This window comes from Enhydra lutris, unplaced genomic scaffold (assembly GCF_002288905.1).
Source record: "Enhydra lutris kenyoni isolate GAN:26980312 unplaced genomic scaffold, ASM228890v2 scaffoldscaffold20, whole genome shotgun sequence".
Lineage (NCBI taxonomy): Eukaryota > Metazoa > Chordata > Mammalia > Carnivora > Mustelidae > Enhydra > Enhydra lutris.
In genome coordinates this window covers 22017826-22034116 of record NW_019154104.1, presented here as the reverse complement: position 1 = coordinate 22034116, position 16291 = coordinate 22017826, and the positions used below count along the sequence as shown (strand labels likewise).

Sequence of the window (16291 nt, the reverse complement as noted above, 5' to 3'; positions counted from 1 at the left end):
CCCACCAATAATGCACAAGGGTTCCCTTTTCTCCACATCCTCATCAACACTTGCTGTTTCCTGTGGTTGTGATTTTAGTTATTCTGAGGTAATATCTCATTGTGGTTTTGACTTGGATTTTCCTGATGATTAGTGACGTTGAGCATCTTTTCATGTGTCTCTTGGCCACCTGTTTGTCTTCTTTAGAAATATATCTATTCGGGTTCTCCCCTGTTAAAATCAACCATTTGTTGGGCTCTGAAGCCTAAAGAAAAGGTAGAAGTCAGCACAGGTTTCTCGAGTGCCAAAAGAGTAACTCTCACAATGGATTTTACTTAACAAAAATATTCTTTAAAAATGTAAGGAAAAGTAATTTATAGTTGGGGGTGGGGGACAATGATCATCTGAGTTGATACAGGGATGGGCTACAAACGGGACCAGGAAACTCAGAAATGGTGGAAATTTTCTGTATTTTGATAGTGATACCAGGTGTATTAGAACTTATTAAATCAAACGGATGCAGTTTGCTGTTCAGAAATTATATGCCAATAAAGTTGATCTAAAAATTCAAGGCAGATTTCTGCTTCTAGCCAAGATTAAGACAAAGGGACTGGATTTACCTTTTCATCTGAGACAACTTTAAAAAAAAAACTAGGCAAAACAAAGAAACAATGGTTTTTAGGATTTGGGGCATTAGGCAGCAAAGGACAGTGATCTCTGGGAGGTGGGAAGCAAGTTAAATGGACAGAGAGATCACACCAGCTTTCTGCCTGAAGAGTTTGCAGACTGCGGTGCAGGGCTGGAGTGTGAGGGGGTGGGGGGCATCTGTGGAAGCCTGGCAGTCTCCCAAGTCAGACTTACAGCTTAGTCCAGGGAAACCAAGGAGAGGGCAGCGTTTGCAGAAATGAGTACTAGCAAGTGCGTGCATTTGAGGAAACAACTTGAGTCCGGGGTGAGAACCACCTTCCAGGTTTATGGGGGCAAATCCTCAGTCCTCCCACAAGGCCAGGAATAGCTTCTGCCTCCACTAAGCCAACTGGAGAACCTCCTAGTTCCCATGGCAGAGAGTCCTCTCAGCATGGTTTTGCCTCAGAAGTGGGGCAAAATTATCCTTAAGTTAGACATTACTATTGTACGGCCTTACGGAGTTTAAAAGCAAGAACTGAAAGGATCAGACTACTTCCAAATATCTGTGTCCCAGAGCAAAGCTCAGGCCCCCTCACAGCTTCATGGCTCACAGTCTGAGAACCGCCTTAGAGTGAAATACCATGACTCATACTGACGGTTTGAAATTTCCGGATTAAGTCAGATAATGTAAAGATTGTATAAGAATTTCAAAACTGGATTGTCTCGTGGTCTTTGCCACCCCAGTAGCCTCACTGAGGCCGGGACACCAGGCAAGAAGAGGTGGAAATGCAGAACTGAGAAGTTGCTTACTCAGTTGTGTTTCTGTTGGCGGAGGGCTCTGACTTTATCATCCATCCTTCCAGACACTCAGGGCTCTGAGTATTTGTATTTGTTTCTTTGATTCTGTGTTGAAGTTTCCACTTTATTAGAGGAAGAGCAATTTTATCTACTGTTCGTTCCTAGCTCTGAGAGCCCATATCACTTTGGTGGGTTTTAAGGACACTCTGCTTTATTGAGATTCAAGACCTTCATGTCAATTATAACCTTTGCCCTGTTGGATTGACCATCATTCCTTGTTATAGTAGAAACATTGGTGGGGGTCCAAACGCTTCCAGAAAGCTCCCTGTCAACCATTGATGTGCAAGCATGGGATTGTATAGCATGGCCCTGAGATTGTCCAAAGTGAAGATCCTAAACTGTGGGTAAACACAGGCCTGTTCCCAGGATGGCTTCCGGTGTCATCATAACTCTATTCTGAGAAGGACACGGAAGGATTATATATTCATGTATGTAAACCCATACAGATGTGTTTGTGTATGTCTCAAAAAAAAAAGAAGAGTGCCGTTTTAAATAACCTCCTAATGACTCACAGCCCCAAACCATAGCTCCGCCTCCGTGTACATTTGCTCTTTCTCTTGAAATGGTCCGTGTTCTATTTACCTCACTCCTCTTCCCCAGCTCCTTTCTTCTGGCAGGGGGCAGGGTTGCTAACGAAGGATTGCAGGAGCCTGCGTTCAGAGAATACCACCTACCTTGATTTAATTGCAGTAGAAACCACGAATACAGTCAGATTGTCACCTTAGAGGATAGAGCAGTGACATTTGGCACAGTTTCAGATGGGAGGAAACCTGACATTTGAACAAATTTCGTAATCCTCTTAAAGGCTCCTTCTTTTCACAAGCAGCAGACACCAGTTTGTTCTCCAAGCTGCCAGTGGAGTTCACCAGAGGATGAGAAATCCGTCAGAAGGAGGCGGCACACTGTCTCATTGTCCTCAGATTCAGCTCCTCCAGTGGTTTCGGGGGATGTTTCCTTACTTCTCTCTGTAATGAACTCCTTTCTTTATAGAAATGAATCCTTTTGAATTTTGTACAGTGAAATCTTAGGCCTTTATCTGAGAAGTTTCAAAAAGCCGTCCACAAATCCGGTGTCACTCTAATGCTTTCTCTTGAACAGGATGACTTTTGTTTTACATTGTGGCCTGAGAAGGCTGATCTGGGAGGCACAGAGCCAAACAGCAAATAGCTCAAAACCCCTTCCTTTCTCCACATGCCTTCATCTCTTTGATAGCCCTTCCTGCAGGGAGACAGTAGAGATCTGGCCACATGAAGGACTTCTTTTGTAGTTGACACAGAGCCTACCACTATTTTTTATTTGTTGAGACTTAATAGGGTAGGTACTCAGATTAATTCTAAGGCCCAGGTGAGATCCCTACCTGTGGGAGTCACCCTGCGGACATTAGCCACATCCAGACACTCGAAGCAGGCCGGCTGAGAGAAGGGAGACATGTCAGCGGTGTGCAGGAGGTTTTATTCTGACATCTTCTGTTCCGTTTTACCTACATGTAGTATATAAAAAAGGAACTGGGTTGAACGTGTTTCTGTCGATGATTTAAATGAAGCAGAAATAATGTGACGTCACGTGCTATTTGGAAGATATGCCATGATTACTCTATCTGGTTGGTGGCAAGTTTCCGACTTGGCACTTGACCTTCTGCCTGCTGGGGTCGGTGGAGCAAGGCAGAGTCACTCCTAGGAGCTCTCCTGTCTCTGGGCGTCCTACGAAGGCTGTGGTGCTTCCTCGTCAGTGAGGTAGTGTGCTGTGGAGGGAGGAAAACAAGTGAGAGTGTTGCCCCTGTGACATTTCCTCATTACTATTCTGAATCACTTGGTTTAGAAAGTTGGAAAGAGTAGTTCAGGTTCACAGTCCCTTATGTAAAATGGTAGGGGCTGGGTGGGTTTCAGAATTCAGAAATGTCCTTATTTTAGAAGGACAAAAGAATAGGTATGCCATATGGTAATATTCCCGCTGGGGTCTGAGACAGCACCCACAATCACATTAATATTTCCACAGGGGAAAAATGTGAATATTCATATAACATGGAATAAATTGAAAATATTTATGTCAGCCCAATCAAGTGATACTGCCACATGTGTTTGCCTAAATTTGGTTTTTACTTTTCATCTCCAAAATTGCAAATCAGGGGCTGTGGATTCAAGCCTGGCTGACTGTTGGTGGTACTTAGGAGAGCCAGCACCCAGTCTGTGGTCTTGTGCCTCTTCCTGCTCCCTGGTCACTTCCTCTTCCACTCTCCGGCTCCACTGATCTGTCACAAAGGGATAATATTTGCTCTGTGGGCTGTTGTGAGGATCAACTCTTAAACATCAAACAGGGGTTGGCGTAGAGTGTATATTCGGTAAATGTTAGCTGTTACAATTTTTCCTCTTCCCTTTCCCCTTTTGCTTTGGGAGATGAAAATTGATGGATGCGCTGGCCGCAGTGTCACCCTGGAAAGAAGCCAAAGCAATAATGGAGTGTCTCGATTTCACTGGAGAATTAAAAGTCTGAATTTTTATACTGAAAACTAAATGTCTTGGGACGCCTGGGTGGCTCCTTCAGTTGGGTGTCGGGCTCTTGGTTTCGGCTCAGGTTGTGATCTCGGGGTCTTGGAAGCCAGACCCAGGTTGGTCTCCCACGCTCAACAGGAGTCTGAGCGTCTCTGGGTCCCTCTCCCTCTGCCCCTCCCCCCTTCATGTGTGTGCGCGGGCTCTCTCTTTCTCTCTCAAGTAAATAAATCTTAAAAGAAAAAAAAAAACTAATGTCTTCTTAAATGGCTAATATCACCATAGAATTTGTTTGCAGAATGACTAGACTTTTCAATGATGAGTAAATATTTTGATTAATGTTACATCATATTTAAATCTTCTGAATGATTTGTTTTAACACTCTTTAAACTGCCACTAGCTGTTTTGCCATTATGAAACTCCTTTTCAAGTTTCTATTCAGGCACCCATCGTTTAGAAAAAATATTTGAAAAGTGTATTGTTGATGATGTTAATGCTCTGACAAAGCTATAACTGAGGCTTATACTTTAGTATATTGGAAAAGTGGCATTGGGATTGAAATCTTTTCCAGTTTTACCAAAAAAAAAAAAAAAAAAAAAAAAAACCACCAAACCAAAACAACAACAACAACAAAACCCCTAAAAATTCACCAGTACATTTATGGGCTTTTTAGTGTGAAACAATATTTATTTTAAAGTGTCTTTTATAAAGTGAACCTCCGCTTTTAAATTTGTAAAGACTTCCCCTTTTTAAAAGGGGGAGATGATTAAAAAAGAATTACCTTTTGTTGTCAAGCTGTTTTTTAGAGTCTCATTTTATACCTTGCAATCCATTCAGAGAAATCCCCTGAAGTACCAACCTCCCTTCTAAGAGTGCGTGATCTTGTCATACAGAAAGTGTTAATTCATTTTCCTGGCCTTTTAACTTGTGAAGATGACAGGTATAAATGCTTATTCTGCTGTATTTTTTGGATTAGAGACAGAAGAATTAAAACAGAAGGATTTCAAGAGAAGAGAAACGTTAGCTTTCTGATGGGCCTGTGCCCTGCAGGAGTTAGGAGCATCGAAGTGGGGCCTGGTGGACCTGCCTACATTTACGTGCCCTGTACTGCCTCTCTTCCCAGCTGAACTATCAGCAGAAGGTGGGCGTCATGTACTGCAGAGCTGGGCAGAGCACTGAAGAAGAGATGTACAACAATGAGTCTGCCGGCCCAGCGTTTGAGGAATTCCTTCAGCTCTTGGGAGAACGTGTTCGGCTCAAAGGATTTGAGAAGTATCGTGCACAGCTTGACACCAAAAGTAAGAAATACTTATACTCTCCTGCTAGGCTTGTTTCCCTCCTGCTGCGTTGATGTTCATCTGCTAAATTGCCCATAAAACAACATTGCCATTTACTGTAGAACACTGCTGCTGAGAGGGGCGAGGAAGCCAGAGAGGGAGGATGTGGCACCAAAACAATTGAAGACTGTAATCAAAGGAGCTAGGATTGGACTGGTTAAAAAAAAAAAAAAAAGAAAATCGTGTTATCAGAAGTGTCGACGGAGTAGTAGAGCCGTGGGTGCAGATCATCCTCCTGGATAGTGTTGCACAGATTTCCCTCTATTTAGCTGAATGTTAAGAGGGATTGAAAATTCCAGAATCTTCAAACCATCTGGTCGTAAGCTCTAGAATTTTTTACTTTCATTAATTTCTTTCATAATCCTCGTGCTTATCTATGCAGTCTGTCTTCATACGGTTTTCTTACTCATTTTTGTATTCCGTTAATAGTGAGGGCTTTTGTTTGCTTGTTTTCTATTTTTATTGTTCAGAGTCTAATTGAATCCCCGAGAAAATAGGCTTCTTAACTTTGGTATCAATTTGGCTCCTGAAATTCGATGATTAAAAAAGCACAATGATGGAACAGGGTTTTTTAGCTATGGCTCATGAACATACAAAGTACATGAACATACATCTACACTCCCGTTCCCCAAGTCATTAATAAAGTAGTTAAGTTCTCAAGTATCTATTGAGGTTAGAGTAGGTTGACGTCTGCTATGTGTCTGTGAGGAAGCAGTTTTAAATTTTATCTCAAAATCCGTCCATGGACACCTGTGACCTGTTTTGCTTAGAGAGGGTCTTTGGATGAGCATATCTGTACTGTAGTCTGTAGTAATCTCTCTGGTTTTCTGTACAGGAAATTAAATAAGGAGTTGAGTCATGAAAACAGAAAAGCATTCATAAACTGCACTGCAGGGAAGAATTTCCTGTTGCCATGGTTTTGCTGTTGCCAACTTGGAAACGACATGCAAAAGAGACCATGAAAGCCCATAAATAGCCTCAACTCTTAAATATTATTTTAACGTTCCATACTGTGCTTGCAACTGCATGAAATGTGAAATCGCAGTATGCCCTGAGACTCTTCTTTTCCAGAGACTCTGACATTTGCTCTATACGCTTCAGTCCTGTTGTCCCAATTCGTTGTGTTATATAAATTATCCTCACTGCAAAGAGCTATATGAAAGGGTCTGGGAAGAGAATATAATAAGAACCCTGGTTCTTTTTTTTTTTTTTTTTTTATCATATAGTATATTCGTAGTTTCAGTGGTAGACTTCAGTGATTCATCAGTTGCATATAACACCCAGTGCTCATTACATCGAGTGCCCATTACATCAAGTGCCCTCCTTAATGCCCATCACCCAGTTTACCCCATCCCCCCACTCCCATACCCTCCAGCAACCCTCAGTTTGTTTTCTGAGTTAAAAGTCTTTTGTGGTTTGCCTCTCTCTCTGTTTTTATCTTATTTTATTTTTCCTTCCTTTCCCCTAGGTTCATCTGTTTTGTTTCTTAAGTTCCACATATGAGTGCAATCATACAGTATTTGTCTCTCACTTAGCATAATATCCTCTAGTTCCATCCATGTCACTGCAAATGGCAAGAGTTTGTTCTTTTTGATGGCTGACTAATATTCCATTATATACATATATATTCATAAATATATATTCCATATTTCGTATGTATGTAGATTAACATTCCATCGTATATATATATACACCACATCTTTATCCCCACTCATCTGTCAATGGATATTTGGGTTCTTTCCATAGTTCAGCTATTGTGGATACTATAAACACCGATTCTATGCATGAGTGGCCAGATTGGAAATTGGACTACAATTTATGCATTCACACACTCCCAGCTGCCTCTGGGTGATGAAAGGCAATGTGAGAATAGCAAGAGTGAGGATAGCAAGACCATGCATAAGCAGTGTGGCATCGAGTAAGACACTCGATAAGCACCGTGCATATTTTGCCTCCAAATCCTAATAACGGTGAAGGCTGAGGGGGACAAGCCTGGATCAGTAAACTGTCTCTGATGGCGCACTTTCACAGTTCTGGAATGTTCAGCAGCAAAGGGTTCCTCTTAGCTGTGTGCCCTCCTTTAAGGCCCATGTAACCTTTCAGGGCAAACTGAGGAGCGGAAGAGTCCATAATTTCTTTTTCTGCCCTTCCAGAATGTCAGATTTCCTCCAGGGAACAGAAGTCCAAAAGTATGTCTGTTCTACAGCCCTGAAAGAGGCAGTTTGCATATTTATTTCTCTTACTTCAAGCTGACAGGACCAAAACCAGCCTCTGCATACCCCAGCAGCCTCTCCCTGGCCACGGTGCGCCCAGGGATGAGAATTTGCTGTGTGTGCTGGGAGGTCATCTCACCACACTTTGTCCAACTTTATTTTGGGTCAGGAAACCCTTTCTCTCAATATAATCATTAAAATGGGAAAATGCTGGGACACCCGGGTGGCTAAGTTGGGTAAGTGTCCAACTCTAGATTTCAGCTCAGGTCTTGACCTCAGGGTTGTGAGATGGAGCCCAAGTCAGGCTCTGCTCTGGGCATGGAGCCTGCTTGGAATTGTTCTCTCCCTCTTCCTCTGCACCTCCCCCCTCTAAAGAGTGAGAGAGAGAGAAAGCTCTCCAGTTCAGTGTTCCTACAGGATTGTTTCCTTTATATTCAGCAGTGATTGGATGTGATTGGATCTATGGATTTGCTTTTCATCAAATAAAAATAGTAATTATCAATCTTGATTTCTTTATTTTTTCCTGTGCCCATCTTCCGAATCATCCGGTTACACATACATTAGATCACTCACCAGCATACTGTGGGTTAATGAGGCTCTATTAATTTAATTTTTTCAACTATTTTTTTCTCCCTGTGCTTCCATATGGATAATTCCTCTTAGTATATCTTCCAAATTCACTGTTTTTCTTTTCTTCCATAGTGTCTTAATCTGCTGTTAATGCAGTCCAATGAAATTTTCATTTCTGATATTGTCATCTTCAGGGCCAGAATTGCATTTGGTCCTCTTGTCTTATATTTCTCACTTTCTCCTCTGTAGGTTCACGTTGTCCTTTAAATACTTGAACATATCGATGATTGCTGTTTCAAAGTTTTTGTGTGCCAGTTCTCTCATCCTTGTCATTTGAGGTCTCCATTTAACAGATTTTCTCTGGCTTTTGAGTTACATTTTACTGCTTCATGTCTCTGGTTACTTTTGATTAGAGAGTGTATATTGCGAAGGTTTTATGGTTGTCTAGATTTTGTTGTCTTCTGTAAAAGGACTGTTGAGTTTTGTTTTGCTGGGCAGATACGTTAATTACAAAACAGCTTGATCTTTGTGAATCTTGTTCTTAAGCTTTATTAAAGCGTACCTAGAGCCGTTCTTTACCCTCTAACTTAGCTCTGCTACTAAGGCATGACTTTTCTTGTGTCTGAATACCCACGTATGCAGTGAGGTCTCTTTCCTGTGGCTCGTTGGAACTTGGGTGTCTTCCAGCCTATGTGAACTGTGAGAATTGTTTGCTTCATAATTCTCTGCTGGTTTTTCTTTCCCTCGTAATTTTTCTTTCTTTTATTGAGGTATAATTGACATATAGCATTCTGTTAGTTTCAGGCGTAGAATGTAAAGATTCAGTACTTGTGTATATTGTAAATTACCACACAGTAAGTCTAGTCAATACGTGTTGGCAAACAAGGTTACAAAATTTTTTTTCTTGGGATGAGAACTTTTAAGATCTACTCGTAGACACTTTAAGATACACAATACAGTATTATTAACTATAGTCACTATGCTGCACACTCCCCTAATAGTTTTTCTTTGCCTGGCTTTTGGAATCTTAGTGTCTGTGTGTGCAGCTTACTGTTCAGTCCAAGACTGAAGGACCCTTATGCAGAGTTCTGAACCTCTCTCACTGTGGAGTTTCCTCCTCTTTGGTCCTCTGCCCAGCAAGCATCAGCTACCTTGGGCTTCCTGAACTCCAGTGTGTTTTGGTTTCCCTCTTCAAAGCCATACTCTGTGTTCTTGTTCCAAAAGCACCTCCAAGTGGAAAACCTGGTGGGAATCAGAGGGTTCCTCTCCTTTGGCTCTTTTTTCCTCTGAGATCACTGTCCATCGCTGCCCATTATAAAATGCCTGAAAAAATTTGTTTCAGATATTTTGTCAAGTTTTCCTGGTTACTTATAACGGGAGAACAAGTCCTGTACCAAGTACTCTTACGGGTGGAAGCAGAAGTTCCAGATATTTTCATGTTTGTCATCTTAGGCAACTCTCACAGGCCTTGCCAGGTGCCACAGAATTGGCTTCTTTAGATTAACGTGCCCAAGTTTAGATGGCTGGGAAGCATGAGGGAGGTAGAACAGATCCTAATGCTGAGGTTAACAACGTGTTCAGAGAAAGCATAAATGTGGAATTAAGTACAGCAAAGCCCAGAGCTCTGCCTCGTGGCTGTGTCCCCCTTTCTCAAGCCCTTGGGCTCACATTACCCATGCCATCTCGAGAAATGGCTCTGCTTGTTATGTATTACGAATCTATTCAGATTTTAGGAAGAATTGATGGAGTTTTTGAACCATTTCTTGTTTTTCCCAGTTTTTCATACAAAGTCCATTTTCCTGGTTCAAAAATAAGGTCTTATTCAAAAACAAGCTACAGATGTGTCAGGGGTTGGAACGGTTCTACAATGAAGACATTTTCGGTGGTGGATTTTTTTTCTTCTTCCTTACTTTGTCTCCTCATTTGGATGACATAACCTCTAGATAATTACCATCCTCTCACACTACAGTAAATGCAGAAATAAACTTCCCACCAAGCAATTTGTTGTTTGGAAGCGGGAGGCCACCTTCATTTTTAGCTGTGTATATGGGTGAGGGAAATCATTTCCTGGGCGAGTCTTGTTTGCCAAGGCAGGACATGGGCGACTTTAGAAGCCCTTTGTAAAGCATGACTCCCCGAAGCTTTCACCTTTTTTCATTTGCTGCAGTGTTCCTGAGTGCCTGTCACTTCCCCCATTTTTCGGTAGTGTTACAAGAGCCGCTGAGATTCAGGGTCTTGGAAGAGTAACATATTTTTTCAAAAAGAAAATAAGTCCTTTATTTGGAATAAATATTTAAACTTTGATAGGGAACTGGATGAAACTAACACTGCTCCAATGCTTTCGCATATGCAGAAGTCCGTTTGGAGTTGCAGCCACGGATGAGTGAAGTAAAGGATTCTGTTCTCACCTCCTTAACTCTGTGTGTTACACTGTAAGGTTTTTCCTTTGAGCATTCCTGGAATGCACCTGGCAAAGAATGTAAAGTATGTAAAGGTCCCTCTTTAAGAAGACTACCCTCTTTTACTTCCACTGCACAACATTCTAAATTCTACTCCGCCCATCCTGAGCATCTTTTGTGGGCAAGGACCTTCATATACATTATTTCATGTAATCCTCACAGCAGCAAGAATATCGATGGACAGAGAAGTAGAGTGATTTGTTTCTGGTCGTTTAGCAAATGATGGTACCGTCACTCAAATTCAGATCTTACTTGCGAAATGAGAAGCCAGGTGACTGCAGGTGTCTTGCCAAGTGAGTTGCTGGCAGAAAACCGTAGTGGCTAACTCCTAAGTGCCAGCCCCCACCGTCTCCTCCTTCCTCACATCTCCAAGTGTTAGAGGTTTTGAGAAGCCTCGAGTCCCAGTTGTATCTACTTGCACACTTACACAGGCCTTGAGCTGATACAGTATGGGCTCACCTGTCATGGCAAAGGGCAGGACAACAAGCTTTTCTTGATCCTGACCCTGAAGGAAAGGCCACCGCTAAATGTACCTTGAAAAATTATTAGTAAACATGATAGATGCCAGAGCGGTTAGAATTCTTGATTTCCCCAAATACTTCATTAGTGAGTGAGTGAAATCGTACCACAAAGGCAGAATCATGTGTCCTTTCGAATATGTGCTGCTGTTCCAGATGTCAGTACTTGGCCCTGGCTGTGCTTGTGGGCACAGGGTTCTGTGTTCCCCATACCCCAAGGCAAGGTTGCATGGATGGGACATCTGGGGATGGGACATCAAGGGATAGTCCCCAGGAGCCAACTGGCAATTATTGTATTTCAAATTAAATAAAGGGATAAAAACGAGACTTATAAGCTATCTGATTTCATCTTGCATTTGATGTGTTCTGTAGTGGTGAGTATGTTTAATTAAGGGAGCTTAAGCTTTCTTCATTCTGTTGACTTTATTTAGCCTACATGCATTTAGTTAATGAGATTACTTTTCTCTTATGTTCATAAATATTTAAAACCAGGAACTTTCCTGAAATCAAATTGCATAGGCTTGTTTGCCTTCATCGAGCTTTTCTTAACTCTGATACATCTTCAGTGATTGAGAAGTGGTTGTTATAACAGTCTGATTACTTGCCCTCATTCAGATTTGTACACAGACACCTTTTCAACCAAGCTTTCGACTACCGAGAAGTCAAGGCGTTGAGTGCACAAGAGCAGTCAAGAGTGATTATGGCACTGACTGTCTCGGAAACTGCTCTACAAACTCATTAACCAGTTCGTACCATCCTCAGTCAAAATGCTTATTGTAGGATGTGATCGTGTGTTTTACACTTTCTCAAAGCAACTGAGAAAAATACTGTTACCATTCCTCAATTATTCAGTACTGCCTATCATTTTCATTGAATATTAGAAATTTTACTTTCTCTGACTTTGCATAGAATGCTGACTTTATTAGTGGGTGTCCGTCACTTGCAGGTCGTATGATTTGGAGACAGATCATGTGATTATCAAGATGACCCATAAGATGCCTGAATTTACTTTTTAACTTTTAAAGCCCCTCGACAAGAATGAAGGAGCATTATCTTCCTTTCACCCCTCTTCTCAAAGCATATTTCCCTTTAGAAATGTTTTAATATATATTCTCTTCAGCCAGAGAAAAAAGGATTTTTGTCACTTTCATTTTCCTGATTGTCATGCTATTAAATTTTTCATGGTTTCAGGGTTTCAAGGTCACTAAAAATGCCACAATAGCAACATCGGATGCTTTATTTTTAAGAAAATATAACAAACATTCATTTTCCATGCTCTCTGATAAAGTTTAACAATTCTGGTATGTACATAGTATTTTCAGGATTTTGGAATTCCTTTCTTCTCAGAAAGGAAAATGTCATTATTTTGGCCCTCATTTCACCTCTGAAACTTTTGAAACTATTTAAACTGTTTAAAATTTTGAAACTATTTAAACTGTTTAAAATTATCAGCAAAACTTGGGGATTTCCAGAGATCTCCAGAAAAAGGCTGGTCAAGCAGCGTTCATGACATAAATGAGACATGCAGAAAAGATAGCGAAAATGGGCCAGAAGTAGAAAAGCAGATGACCCTTCCACATTGTCTTCCACATCAGCTATCCTCTCTGGCAGTAATCCTTTTAGAATTAGACAGACATAAAAAGCGGAATGTAATTCATGAATACTAGATGACAGTCTCTTTTCTAGTTCATTAATTTTGCTCAAAATTGACTTGAAACACATGTAAGTATACGTCAAAGCTGACACATTCACTTTAAGGTTTTAAAATGTACTAATCAGTTCAAAGAGTTATTTATAGCAGGAGTCCTTAACAGTAGATAGGTTCTTCATACTCAAGAGCCGTCTTAGCTAGTTCAATTATTTATTATAGTGTTTTGTAGTTTTTTGTGTTGGTGGTCATTAGGACTTAGAAGATATTTTTTTCTTGGAAAGTTATATGTTGGTACCTATTTTTACAATTTTTGAAGAGTAGTCTGTGCTTTATTTCACTTTTAGCTTGTTTCTAATTCTAACCCTTTGCATTTAACACCAGCTTCAAAAATTAAGGTCCTCTGAGAAGCTTGAGGTTGAAATTCCAGGCTCTAGAACATTCTTACAAGTTTGTCTTCGAGGCACCAGGTGGTAGTCTATTCTTAGAGCAGCGCCTAAGGGCAGTGGAGCTCCTGGGTTACAGTCGCCCTGCGGGTGTTTATTAAAATAGATTCCTCCGCCCAGCCCCATACCCACAGAGCAGGATTTCTGGGGGTGGCGCATGGGAATCTGCCTTTTAAACTCACTCCCCAGATGCTACTGTACACACTAAATTTGAGAACTACTGCCTCCTGGTATATGCCAGGGGCTCTGTCTTGCAGCTTCTCTAAAATGCAGTCGAGCATTTTGGTCCTCAGCAGTATGGTTGATGGAGGCTTGAGTTTACCCAGGATGAACACAGTTCTGTCATTTTGCAGCCAATACATCCAGGGCCTTTAAGACTAAAGATGCTCCCTTTTGATTGGACAGTTAATACTTATTTCTCTGGTTTCCAGTTATTTGTGGGCAATTGATTTGTTAATGATTAAGTGGGAAGGGGTTGCTGTTGATTTAAGGAAGGTGAGAGCAGAAAGGTCTTAAAACATTGTTGGACATTGCTAGAATACCTTTGTTTTTCATTGTTACAGTCTTGGTAAATTTCCATCTGTTTCTTAGGAACAGGACATTTCTCTTGCTTAAATGAGAAGTATTGGAAAAGATGTTCTTCGACTGATGTTTGGGTAGAATTCAGGGGTGTGTAAACTTGGATGGGAAATAATTTTACCTTTATTTTCACTGATCCCCTAAAACTTAGCACTTTCTTCTTAGCACTTTCTTCATAATTGAAGGTAACAAACTCTAATTGTTTAAGTTCTACGTATGATTTTATTGCAAGTAGAAAGCATAGGTATTTTCATACTGTATTTTTTTTTTTTTGGAGACCCTTCAAAATATTACTTATGACGTCACTACTTCAAAGGCATAGTAGTTACTAGATCAATTGATAAAACTTTTTAGAGAAATCTAGTATCATTTTAAAAGTATTTTTGATAACTGTTTTGCTGTATAATAAATTTCTGTTGTAATCATATATATTTTGTACATTTACAAATACTATTCTGACAAGGGACCCATAGGCTTCACGTGACTACCAAAGGGAATCAGATACAAAAAATGGGTTAAGAACACCAATGCTCAGGCACTTGGGTGGCTCAGTCAGTTTAGTGACTGCCTTTAGCTCCAGGTCGTGATCCCAGGGTCCTAGGGTCCAGCCCTGCATTGGGCTGCCTGCTCCACAGGGAGTCTGCTTCACCCTCTACCTGCCGCTCCCCCTTACTTGTGCTTGCTCTCTCTCTCTCTGACAAATAAATAAATAAAATTAAATTAAAAAAAAAAAGAAAAAACACTGATGCTAGATCTTATTCTAACATCTTTTCATTCTAAACCATTTCCTTTTTTTTCTAAGATATTTTCCATAAGTGAACTGTTTTTCCTATTATAGTCATCTCATCATTATATATATATTTTTTTACTGTAGCTGACTCCACTGGAACCCATTCTTTGTACACAACATACAAAGACTATGAAATTATGTTCCATGTTTCCACCATGCTGCCATACACGCCTAACAACAAGCAACAGGTAAGAGACAGACCCTGGTGTTGTCTGTGTTTCTTCACCCTTGTTCATTTCCTCAGAAGCCTAAGTGGCAAGTTTGTAAAATCTTAAACCAGAATTTAATGTTGCACCTGTCACCACAGCAGGAAGCTTTGTACTTTGCAGAAATAACGAATAGCAAATGAGCTGAAAACAAATGAAGAGACACAAATTCTAGGTTAACAGCCAGCTGGATGGCTTTGTGAATTAATCACTTGCTTTTCACCCAAGGGAATGAGGTTTTCATGGAATCTGAAGAGAACAAGTTGAAATCATGGTGATTAGGTGACCCTGCAGGGTTGCAGAGAACATGTATGAGTGGGTGGAATTCCATCTCAAGAGGCCAAGGTACAAAGCAGAAAAGTACTGATGTGTCATTGCAGATTTCAGAGGAGGTTTGGTACACTAACTGGGAGCAAAACCAAAATAAATGTCAGTGAGATCTCAGAAAAAGCTATTTTCTTAACGTTTATCAGGAGACCACAAAGAAGATAAAAAACGATTACCTTTGTATACATCATACACAGTTTCTTTTTAAAATGATCTAAAAGCACAATGTCTATTACCAAAATGTGGTCGTTGGCATAGTAAATGAAGAAACCTACAAGTGGCAGATTGTCACAGAGCAAAAGGGAAACGGGCAGTATTGTTTTAGAAAGTGTGTGGTCGTTGCTGTTTTTTAAAAAATGTATCCAAATAAATGTTACCAAACTGACATTTAAAAGAGCTAGAGAGCAAACAGCTTCTCCTTTCGATAGCAGTTATAAACACAAGCCGCCCAGAATTACTTCTGACCTTAAAATGGATCTAGATTTTGTTATTGTCAACTGTTGTGCTAACAGAACACAGGCCAGCTGCAGAATGAATCACATCCTCTCTCCCAGAATTTAACCAAACAGGGATCTAATCGAACACTTCATCACTGCAGGTTTGATTAAATCACAAATCGAGGTAATGAAATTTTGCTTCTTATAATTACCAAAGGAATCAAAAAGAGGGAATAAAGCAGTGAATCACCTACAAATCTGAAATAAATCTATTTAGAATAAATTCTATGATCTGGAATTTGATTGCAGTTTTTTTATGCAAATTCCAAGTTCCAGATTACCCAAAGAGGAAAACATCATGGTAAGGAAAATGTACTTTTCTTATTCTGACCAGTAAGTAGACAAAAAATTTCAGGATGTTCACAAGTGATGTTTAAAGGATTATTCTTTCTACCTGATTACTCAGCAGAGAAAGTAAGATATATGAAAGGATAAAAAATTAGTTAACAAGATTCAGTTAATTGTTTATTTCTCCTAAATGAGTTGAAGTGTGTTGAGCAGCATGAGTTGGTATTTAAATAGACAGCTATCCAAATTATTTAATTTGGTGGTTCAGTCAAGGCAAAAGTGTTATTATGGTCCTAAATCAGAATGTAAGAGTAGTTGGTACTGCTACATCTTAAGAAATTTTAATTCTCTAGCTAGAGAATTTATTTCTTTTATGTAGATCACTTTATGCTTAGAAAAAACAAACAGAACATAGCTTTTAAAATCTTGTGGCAGGAATTTATTTATAAATACTGTCTTTCAT

The 16291-nt window shown here is 40.2% G+C and overlaps 1 protein-coding gene across 1 annotated transcript in view; it reads left to right on the top strand.

Moving 5' to 3' along the window:
- The window catches only part of LOC111148589 (signal induced proliferation associated 1 like 1), a 369183-nt gene that overhangs the window by 268705 nt on the left and 84187 nt on the right, over positions 1 to 16291 (top strand). The window contains exons 8-9 of the mRNA XM_022505280.1: positions 5074 to 5248; positions 14595 to 14698. Coding sequence (XP_022360988.1) covers positions 5074 to 5248; positions 14595 to 14698 — 279 coding nt within the window. The remainder of the gene's footprint in view (positions 1 to 5073; positions 5249 to 14594; positions 14699 to 16291) is intronic.